At 38.0% G+C, this 12,143-nt stretch overlaps 1 protein-coding gene across 8 annotated transcripts in view; it reads right to left on the bottom strand.

Annotated features, from left to right (window-relative positions):
- Nucleotides 1–12,143, bottom strand: part of IPO11 (importin 11) — a 229,996-nt gene that overhangs the window by 103,872 nt on the left and 113,981 nt on the right. For all 8 annotated transcript variants that reach the window (XM_032145222.2, XM_032145224.2, XM_032145223.2 and 5 more), the window contains exon 21: nucleotides 2,230–2,345. In XM_032145222.2, coding sequence (XP_032001113.1) covers nucleotides 2,230–2,345 — 116 coding nt within the window. The remainder of the gene's footprint in view (nucleotides 1–2,229; nucleotides 2,346–12,143) is intronic.

Raw genomic sequence — 12,143 nt, 5'->3', positions numbered from 1 at the left:
TCACATTTCCCACACTACCCAGCTGTTGCCCCATGTCTATGCTCCTCTTAATAGTAAAAGCTCTCAAACAAGTTATCAGTGTGCATAGTCTGTACGGACTTACCTTCACTTCATTCTTCAGTCTATTCTAATTCTAATTTCTGTTCTTACCACTCCGGTGAAAACCCTCCTATCATCTTCATGTGGCCAAATTCACATCTCTATACTAATCTTACTAGGAAAATCAGCAACATCTGACAAAGTTGACCACTCTCTACTCTTTTAGGAAACATTCTCCTCTCTTGACTTGGTTTTCCTACTATATAAGTAAGCAGCTCTTCTCCGTCTTTGTAGATGGCTCCTCGTGTCCTCAAAATGTTACAAGTTCATTAGAACTCTGCCCGGGGCAGAATGTTCTCTATCTGTCCTTCTCTTCCTAGGCAATCTTTAATTATCCTCAGGCATTGAATGCCATATCCAAAGTGCCAATCACTTCAGCAAACATTATCTCATATTCACAACAACCATGTAAGGGTAGGAATTATTCTTCATTTTAAAGATAAGAAAACTGTGGTTCACCAAAGATGATTAACTTACTAAAATTACATATATAATGCAGTAGTATAACTGGGTTTGGCACTTAACGTTTGCCTGATTTCAAATATAAACTCTAACCCATCAAGAAAAATTCATGAAGAAGGATGTACTCTCTTTAAAGAAACTCAACAATTAACAAATTAGGTAATCAAAAAAATTTTCTAATAATTTATTTTCATTAGCATGTAACTAAAGGCTAGGAAAAAACATTACCATTAACAGAGCAGTGCATTTTTATTATTACTTTTTAATGTAATCCCTTGAAAATATCTACACCTTTCGTAACACATTAATATATTGTCAGTAATACTGTTAACTCTGAGTCTAATCTCTTTAATATTGGATTTTTTCTAACATTCAACATCATATAGTATCTACATGCTTACCAAAAAAATTTATATGCCAGGAATTAATATTTTATCTTACAATCTAGGGCAGAGGTTGGCAAACTACAGCTCATGAGCTAAATCCACCCACGTACTTATTCTATAAATGATGTTTCATTGGCGCACAGCCATACCTACTTATGTATTGTCTATGACTGTTCTGACACTGACAGCAGAGTCGAATAGTTGCATCAAAGACTGTATGACTTAGAAAGCCTAAAATATTTAATATCTGGTCCTGTCTAGTACAAGTTTGCCAACCTCTGATCTAAAGTAATCCATCCTTATACAACTATAAATGTTTGAATATAAAATATTTCAACAACAGGCTAACTTACAACCAAACCATATACATGCGATTTAAGTTCGAACAACAGCTTTCTGAGGAATGCAAACCACAGATTAGTAAGTATCTATCTAGTAAAGTTTTAAAGTCATTCATCTCATATTCTGATAAAGATCATTATTTATAATTTGCACCAAAGGTAATTTCTAAGAACCAAACTGTTAAATTCTAGACATCTAACAAAAACAGTTCCAAAGGGAGGGAGAGAGGGATGAAGAGAAACAAATGTTCATTTCTTTTATGGTTGATTTCTATGATTTGCTTTCTTTAACTGCACTATCAATTTACATAATGGGATTTTGAAACTTTTCGTGTATTATTGAAAGATTGTCTCCGGAGAAAACTGTTGCCAACAGTAAAGTGAGCTTAATAAAGCAAAAGGATTTTCTAGCACAGTTGCTTACACACCGTGGGCAGTCAATAAGCCTTTGTAGCACTGAGCTGCCACAGAAGCAGGGGATTTTTTTTAACCTCTTAATAACGCATACTACTAATTTACTCAGTAGAACAGTAAGTTAAGACTGTAAGTCGCATTAGCATTTGGAGCTGAGGTATAATATCTCAATACTTGGTTAAGTAGTAAGAGGACCTCAATATCCCCCAAACATCTCATTTAACAGACTGGAAATTTTAAGTCAGTAACTTTTTGGAAAAGTTACCATGACCCCATATTACATGACAAATTCCAAAAGATGAAATGCAGCTGAATTCCTATTGAAACGTCCCCCTTTAACTTTGTCTACTATAATCCTACACTGAGTGACAGTTGCCAAAAAAAGGAGATATATGCCCCAGTCTGAAGAAACAGAGTTTACATTTTTTGTTTTTAAAGCCCTATTACATGACCTTAACTTTATTGGCACGAGAGTAGGGAAGGTCACGAATAAAATAAGATCCATGGTATTAAGTTTTTCCTCTTACCATAATTCTAAACCATCTTCCAGAAGATAAACATGTGGAGGCTGGGAAACATCTGTACTCAGTTGAATAACTGGGAGCAGGAAAGGGTACAGGTTCTTGCTGTCTGCTCCTAATCCCTATGGGAAGTATAAATAAAACTTATAATAAGACACTCTAATGTCCCATCCCCCACCAAAAAATTACCTATCATATAAAAAGCCCTAAAACCAATTAAAAAATGAATCATATTTTTAGGAAGGTCCTAATCACAAGTAATAGTAAAACAAAGTTAGTTCTGTTTATAATTGGAAAGGAAAAATTGAAAAATACTATTCGATTGCCTACTGGCAGTTAAAAAAATATATATGTCAAGGCTACATACATCTGTTCATTTTAAGAGATTGCACATATAAGAAATATCTATTTTCCTCTCCCTGTCACTACAGATGACATATTAACATTGGTATTTTAAATTCTATAGATGCTTTCACCTAAATAATTAATCTAAAATGAACCCACCCTAAATGTTCAACAGTAAAGTAACTGAATTATGGAACAGATTCAAGAATATTGAAAAGCCGTTTAAAAAGACCTTAGGGGCTGAACGCCATGGCTCATGCCTATCATCCTAACTCATTGGGAGGCCAAGGCAGGAGGACTGCTTGGGGCCAGGAGTTGGTGACCAGCCTGGGCAACATGGCAAGACTCTGTTCTTGAAAAACATTTAAAACTTAGCCAAGCACAGTAGTGCCTGCTTGTAGTCCCAGCTACTCAGGAGACTGAGGCAAGAGGATCGCTGGAGCCCTAAAATTCAAGGCTGCAGTCAGTGAGCTATGATCCCACCACTGCACTCCAACCTACATGACAGAGCGAGAATCTGCAGACCTCCTCACCACACACACACACACACACACACACACACACACACACAAAGGATGGGAGGATTTGACACAGAATTTTAAATTTTCAAACAAATTCTTTTTAAAAGGTGCAGAAGTGTGTATAACAATTCCACATGTCAAATAATTTTTTTAAATATCTAGATATCTGTATATGGTATACACAAAAATGTTTCTGGAATCAAACAGAAAAAACTGTTAATGCTTCTTAGATATGGGAAAGGAAAAAGGATGATGTTGGGATGAGGGCAAAGGAGTTTTTGTTATCTTTTCAGCATATTTAAGAATTTTTGATAATATTTTTAATGCATTAAGAACACAAAGATGGAAGAAGAAAAGTTTCAATCTAAAATTCTAGTTTGCTGAATTACTGTCTTAGGGAGGTTGATTCAATGTACTACACAGTAGGTATTTTGGAAGAAAACAAAAGGGGTCAAAAGTCAATCTGTAAAACATAATAATATCTATAATTTGAGGAACACAAAAAGGAAACCAAATAAATTACGAAATACCTCCTCACCTAAGAAGTAATTCAAACGTCAATATAATTCAAAGCAAATTACAATGCCACACAGTATGTATGTATTCCCCTTTTGATGACCCATACTACTAAGTTCAATTGTTGGGATTTTATCTGCAATTCTCCAGTGTACAATACATTATTTTTTAACTACAGTCACTGTACTGTATATTAAATCTCCAGAACTTATGTTAAATATAATTTTGGCCCTTTTAATAATGAAAAACAAGTTGGAAGACTTTATTAAGGAGTTTTCCAAAGGAAGAGAATTATGAAAATGCCATTATTTAACAGAGTAGTACACATTGGGCCTTAAAACTCACTTCAATTTCACTCTCCATAGCTCAATCTTTCATGAAACAAAAAAGAAAGAATATTAAGAAAAAAAACAGTGAAGTTCATTTTGATTATCAAGTAGACTTAAAATTTCCTTGGAAATTTTATCTACTTACTTAAATGTGTATTCCAATATTCAAAATATGCTAGCATTAGCAAAACTAAAGTAAGCAATTGCTAAACACACTGCTTTCAAAGATTGTATAGAGAAATCCCACGTATCCTTCACGCAATTTCTCCTTACATCTTACGTAATTATAGTAGAATATTAATTCTACTATACTATGTAACACACTGTCTTAACACTTAAAGAGATTCAATACCTTATAATTCTAGTGGCTAAAGAATGTGTCCAATCCCTGATATGCAGCTTTAAGTAAATGTAAGCACCCTTTGGGCCCACAGTAACTACAAGACATTGCCTACAATACTCTGAAAGTTCAAAAATAAATTCATCAGTTATTAAAATAAGAAAACTACCAGGAATAATTAAAGGGGAGAATTAACATTCTACTATAATTACATAAGATGTAAGGAGAAATTGGGTGAAGGACACATGGGATTTCTCTATACAATCTTTGAAACGTCCTGTGAATCTATAATTTTTTCCACAAAAAAAAAAGTTTAAAAAAAAAAAATAGCAACCTCCAAATACTGACCATTCTCAGGGTAGTATCCTTGGCTCTCTTCTCATGTCCCGTGAACATACTGATGCTATGCACATCTATCATATCTGTAAAAACTCTCTGAACTCCAGACAATCAACTAACTACAGCACATTATCAGCCAGAAGGTTATCTCAACCTCTAATACTGAACCAACTCATTGTCTTCCTAAAACACAGTTCTTCTTCCTGTATTTCCTAACTCAAGGGACATGAATCACTATCTACCTAGTGATAAATTATATCATGACTACCTCCTGGTTCTTCTTCAAAGAAGAAGAAATATCTCCTAAATATTTTTCAAATCTTTCCCCTTCTCTCCATAATTCAGGTTCTCATCATCTTTTTTCTGATTAACAGTCTCCTAATTAGTCTATTTGACCTTAGTTTTACCCACTTCCAAACTACTGTCCTCAGTGGTGCCCTGACTACTTTTCTAAAATAAAAATCGTTAACGTTTCTTCTTCCTCGGACCTTCAAGAGATGTTCGCTTAGCCTTCCTGACCAGTTCCCCCTACGCTCTGTACTCTATGTTCCTGCTATACCAAATAATGCACAGTGTTAGAAATCACTATGTTAACATCTGGAGAAAGCTAACAGATGAACAGTTTCAGTACATGCATTTACTACTGTTCTTTCCTAAAGCCAACTAAAAGGATACAGGGGGATGTTTTTTTTAAAAAGAACTAAAAACAGAAATACAAAGACAGCATAAGAAGAGATAAAAGTAATTCACTTTGGAAGCTGGGAAGAAAGACAAGTGCTAACTGATTTAGCCAACTAAGAAACCAAAACTAAAATCCAGCAGGGGAGCAGGAAAAGACAAACTACCTGATTTACACTACAGAAAAAAGACTGAGGAACTAATGGCAACAGGTATTTTGAGAGGGGTGTGTGTGTGCATTAAGTGCGTGTGCACATGCATGCCTGCATTTGGGGGACAGAGGATTGGAGGACAGTGAAAAGGAAGTATTAATAATAAGAGGACTTCTCGAAAATGTTTAGAAAGCAGTCTGATGCCAAGATCTCATCCAGATATATAAGCAGAGAAATAACTGGCCCTCCTCTGAACCAGAATAAAACCAGCTATTTATTTTCTGCTAAGATAAAACAGATGGTTTCAAGACAGGGAGATACCAGGAAATCAAGAACAGGGATACGACATAAAACAGGAAGATTACATCAGCACGTAACAGGTAGGAGACTGAGGGGTCCTTCACTGAGGAAAGACCTTAAAAAATTAACCCAAAAACATTCTCCTACAAAACCCAACCAGACCATCCTAAAAGAAAAACACACAATTATGGCCAGGAGCAGTGGCTCATGCCTGTCATCCCAGCACTTTGGGAGGTCAAGGCGGGCAGATCAGCTGAGGTCAAGAGTTTGAGACTAGCCTGGCCAACATGATGAAACACTGTCTCCACTAAATATACAAAAATCAGCCGGGCATGTTGGTGCATGCCTGTAGTCCCAGCTACTAGGGAGGCTGAGGCAGGAGGATCACTTGAACTCTGGAGGTAGAGGTTGCAGTGAGCCGAGATTGCACCACTGCACTCCAGCCTGAGCAACAGAGTGAGATCCTGTCTCAAAAAAAAAAACCACCACAATCAGCAAGCCTCCCCACACCACACACACACACACACACACACACACACACACACACACACAATCCTTCCACTCAGCTTTTTAGTGTCCACTCCTAAATTTATACGACAAAATGCTGATCTTGAAGCTGGGTGATGCTTCAAGATTCATCACACTCTTCTTCCTTTTTTGTGTACGCTTCAAATTTTTTCATAATAGAAAGTAAATAAGAGAAGGCAACCGAGGATCAACAGATATGACTAAAATGTTTGCTATGAAAAACAGAAGACAAAACAACTAACTAAATAGAAAACAGCAACTTAAAAGAAACAGAGATCAGGCAGAGATGAAAGCTTGGAAAAATATATCATTAATATCTTTGGTAATTAAAACACTGCATTAAAGAAAACACTGCATTCATAAAACAAAAACAAAATGTTGTACAAAAGAATTATTCAGGAAAACACAAAAGAACCCATAGGCATTAAAACATGTCACCAGAAAAGAAAAACTCAATAAAAAGGTTGAAAGATAAAATTAAGAAAATTCCCTAGAAAGTAGAAGGACAAAGAGAAAAAAAGGCAGGAAGGAAACAAAGAAAATCAGATGACTGGTTCAGAATATCTATCATGTAAGTAACAAAAAGTTCAGAAAGTAAGAAAAGAAAAATACGAAGAGGAAGAAATAAAATACAATAGAGTCATCTAGCATTCAAGAACATGAGTTTCCAGCTTGAAATGTCCACCAAGTGTCCAGAACAGTGAGATGAAAAGACACTCACATCATGAAACTGAAAATAGGAACACAGAGATGATCATACAAGTTGCCAGAAAAGGGAAGGAGGGGTAATACATTCAAGAATGAAGAATTAGAATGGCTCCAGGGTCCCCAGAGCAATTTTGGAAGTCTTATGACAAAGAAAAAAAAATGTCTCCAAAATTTTGAGGGAGAAACCTAGACTTTTATACCAGCCAAACTACTAATCAATTTGAAACTAGAATGAAGACATTTTCGCACATGCAGTATCTCAAAATAAAAAATTTACCTCCTATGTATTTTTGCAAAATGCTACTGCCATTCATGGCTGCCATCAGAAAAAGAATTTGAAACAAGAAAAGATATGACATGATGCACAGAAAACAGACATCCCACAGAAAGGATAAGCAGTGAAAGAAAATCCAGTTACAACAGCCATGCAAAAGCCTAAGTAAAACCAGTCCAAACTAGAGCACATAAGAATCTGTCGTATCTCCCATCTCACACCAGTTAGAATGGTGATTATTAAAAAGTCAAGAAATAACAGGTGCTGGAGAGGATGTGGAGAAATAGGAACACTTTTACACTGTTGGTGGGACTGTAAACTAGTTCAACCATTGTAGAAGACAGTGTGGCGATTCCTCAAGGATCTAGAACTAGAAATACCATTTGGCCCAGCCATCCCATTACTGGGTATATACCCAAAGGATTATAAATCATGCTGCTATAAAGACACATGCACACGTATGTTTATTGTGGCACTATTCACAATAGCAAAGACTTGGAACCAACCCAAATATCCATCAATGATAGACTGGATTAAGAAAAGGTGGCACATATACACTATGTAATACTATGCAGCCATCCTTTGTAGGGACATGGATGAAGCTGGAAACCATCATTCTCAGCAAACTATCGCAAGGACAGAAAACCAAACACCACATGTTCTCACTCATAGGTGGGTAATGAACAATGAGAACGCTTGGACACAGGGTGGGGAACATCACACACCGGGACCTGTCATGGGGTGGGGGGAGTGGGGAAGGATAGCATTAGGAGATATACCTAATGTAAATGACGAGTTAATGGGTGCAGCACACCAACATGGCACATGTATACATATGTAACAAATCTGCACGTTGTACACATGTACCCTAGAACTTAAAGTGTAAAAAAAAAAAAAGAATCTGTCGTATCTCTTCAAGATGATGAAAGTAACAAAACATCACTGAGGAAATGTGTAAATAACAAGTGAAAAGAATAGGTTCAAACTGCATAGACAACTAAGTGTACTAAGCAGAAATCTAAGATGATCACTTATGTTCTTGGCCACTACTGTACACACACCATTCCCTAGTTATTCAAACACTAATCTAGGTACTACTGTGAAGAAATAATTTACAGATGTAATTAAAGTCCCAAATCAACTGACCTTAGATAGGAAGATTAACCAGGTGGGCCTGACCTACTCTTAAAGAGCCCTTTAAAAGAGAGTATTTTCTAGCTAGTGGCATAAGGGGAGGTCACAGATTAAAACCCTCAGGGGATCTGACATTTGAGAATTTCCCCACTACTGACTTTGAACATGAAAGGGGCTATGTGTCAAAGAATGTGGCTGGACTTGGGAACAAGAGGGGACCCTAGATGATAGCTAGCAAGTAAACTGGGACCTTAGTCCTACAAATCAACTAACTAAATTCTGCCAATGAGCTCAATGAGTATGGAAACGGATTCTTCCCCAAAGCCTCCAGCGAAGAACTTATTCTGGCAGTCACCTCAATTTCAGTCCATTAAACTCTAATCAGAGAATTCAGACATGGCATGCCCAGGTTTCTGACTTACAGAACTATGAGCTAATAAATGCATATTGTTTTAAGCCACCAAGTTTATGGTACTTTCTCAGTATATTAAGCAAATAAAATTATTAATACAAGGGTGGAGGTTGGAAACACTATGCATAAGAAATAAAATTAATCATGACATAATGATATATGCCTTCAATAGTCTTTACACAATCAAGTATACTGGGAGGATGGTGGAATAGGAAGGACATGGGTACAAAAGAATTACATTTTCATCTTCTATGCAGGGAAGTCAAGAAGTAATGCCTACAATGGTTAAATCAGTAATAAACAATATGTTAGAGTGAGAAAGACTGAGAAACCTATGATCTGGCTGTAAGAGTTGACAGTGAATTCTTCCACCAAAAAGGAAATGAGGAGGAGGAGCAGGGTACTGATACTTTTCATCTGAAAATTCTTTAAGAACTAACTCCTTTATCTATCAACATTAAAACTGATCAATATATAAACCTTAAAAAAAATAAAATGTACTGCATTCCCTAATGCTTAGGTAGTTTTACACATGCTGGTTCATATGTCTAAAACACCTTTACCACTCTCATTGCTAAACCACCATCTAAATAACACTTCTTGTGTTATTTAACAACACTATTTAACACTATTTAACAACATCAAAATTTGAGTAACACCTCTGTCAGGAGGCCTTCCCTAATGTGCCCCACCACACCCACCATGTGACACAGGGAATTGGCCATGTACCCCCAACAGCAGTATGTTCTTAATTGCTAAAAGGGCAATTAACACACTTATTCAGTATTTCCCTAGACGGTCACCTACACAAAGATCCCATTTTATTCATTTCTGTTCTGTAGCCCAGTGCCTATTACCCTGTATTGCACATTGCAGGTTCTCAATAAACATTAAGTGTATGAATGAATACCTACTTCCTCTAAGTTCAACTATGCAGACTAGAAAGTTTATTTTCACCCAGTGACCACCCTCTTCAAAGATTACCATAATCTGGATTTCCAGGTTTAAAAAAACAAAAACAAAAACAAACAGAAACTTACACTAATGTCTGTTATGTGTCAAAAGCCAGAAGATAGCAGTATTTTGCAAGAAAGGAAATTTACCGGTAAACTTTTTTTATTATTTTTGAGACCCTCTGTCACCCAGGCTAGGGTGCAGTGGCGTGATCTCGGCTCACTGCAACCTCCGCCTCCTGGGTTCAAGCAATTCTCCTACCTCGCCCTCCCAAATAGCTGGGACTACAAGTGTGCACCACCACACCCAATTAATTTGGGGGCTTTTTTTTTTTTTTGAGACGGAGTCTCGCTATGTCACCCAGGCTGGAGTACAGTGGACAATCTCAGCTCACTGCAGCCTCCACCTCTTGGGTTCAAGCGATTCTCCTGCCTCAGCCTCCCAAGTAGCTGGGACTACAGGCATGTGCCACCACACCTGGCTAAGTTTTGTACTTTTAGTAGAGATGGGGTTTCACCATGTTGGCCAGGATGGTCTCAATCTCCTGACCTTGTGATCCACCCGCCTCGGCCTCCCGAAGTGCTAGGATTACAGGCGTGAGTCACTGCGCCCGGCCAAATTTTTTTCTTTTTTTTTAGTAGGCACAGGGTTTCACCATGCTGGCCAGGCTGGTCTCGAACTCCTGACCTCAACTGATCGCCCACTTCAGCCTCCCAAAACGCTGGGATTACAGGTGTGAGTCACAGTGCCTGGCCAACCAATAAACTTTAGTATAATCTTCCCAAACGGCTGAAAAATGTATTTTAAGCAACAGTCTCAATTTTGGTATTATGTTATATGCTTTCTCCAAGAAGGGTAGAATACTACTTGGTTGAACCTTGCACTCTTCGCCTGTACAAATACACAGGGTACTTAAATGTCACGATTAAAGAAAAAAGGCCTAACATTCCACAAGAGTTACTCTGACTTCCTGAGACTACTTGAAGTAACACTGCCTGAGGAGACATAAAAGCTGGTGTTTTGTCACATGTCTCTCATAAAACTCCCAAGTTGAGCTTAAAAATACATTTTGGAGGCCGGGAGCAGTGGCTCACGCCTGTAATCCCAGCACTTTGGGAGGCCAAGGCAAGCAGATCACCTGAGGTCGGCAGTTCAACACCAGCCTGACCAACATGGAGAAACCCCATCTCTACTAAAAATACAAAAATTAGCCAGGCATGGTGGAGCATGCCTGTAATCCCAGCTACTCTGGAGGATGAGGCAGAATTGCTTGAACCCGGGAGGTAGAGGTTGCAGTGAGCCAAGATTGCACCACTGCACGCCAGCCTGCGCAACAAGAGCGAAACTTCATCTCAAAAAACAAAAACAAAAACAAAAAAACATTTGGCAGAGATGCTGCTATAATACAAAATGTCTGGGGTCGTTCATTGTTCTATTACTTACAAATGCATTCACAAGCTAGTCAGTAACCTTCTCTTAGTCTTTATCCTCTTCTATAAAACGGACATAATCCTTATAAGGTAATCATAAGCATTAAAAGGTAGACAGGAAGAGATTCTGGGCCACTTATTTTTTTTTTTTAAGTGCTTTAGTGATGGAGCTGCGGAGTTACTGTTTAATGATATAGCTTCAGTTTTACAAGATAAAAAGAGTTACAGAGATGGATGGTAGTGACAGTTGAACATTATGAATGTATTTAATACATTAATACACTACACTGTACACTTAAAATTGGTTAAAACGGTAAATATTGTTATGTGTCTTTTACCACAGTAAAAAAAAGAAAGCAGGGAAATGTACATTAAAAATATTTTGCATTACTATTTATCTGAAACTGCCTTAAACAGGAATCTGTAACTAAAAGTCATCCATAACCATTTATAGAGGGGCTGGGCATGGTGGCACACTCACGCCTATAATCCTAGCACTTTGGGAGTCTAAGGTGGGCGGATCACTTGAGGTCAGGAGTTTGAGACCAGCCTGGCCAACATGGTGAAACATCGTCTCTACTAAAAATACAAAAATTAGCCAGGCAGGCCGGGCACGGTGGCTCACGCCTGTAATCCCAGCACTTTGGGAGGCCAAGGCGGGCGGATCACGAGGTCAGGAGATCGAGACCATCCTGACTAACACGGTGAAACCCCGTCTCTACTAAAAATACAAAAAATTAGCAGGGCGTGGTGGCAGGCGCCTGTAGTCCCAGCTACTCCGGAGGCTGAGGCAGGAGAATGGTGTGAACCCGGGAGGCAGAGCTTGCAGTGAGCCGAGATCGCGCCACTGCACTGCAGCCTGGGTGACAGAGCAAGATTCCGTCTCAAAAACAAAAAAAAAAAAAAAAAAAAAAAAATTAGCCAGTCACGGTGGCGTGCACCTGTAATCCCAGCTACTTG

This window comes from Hylobates moloch, unplaced genomic scaffold (genome assembly GCF_009828535.3).
Source record: "Hylobates moloch isolate HMO894 unplaced genomic scaffold, HMol_V3 SCAFFOLD_23, whole genome shotgun sequence".
NCBI classification, from domain to species: Eukaryota; Metazoa; Chordata; class Mammalia; order Primates; family Hylobatidae; genus Hylobates; species Hylobates moloch.
This window is presented reverse-complemented; position numbering and strand designations above follow the sequence as displayed.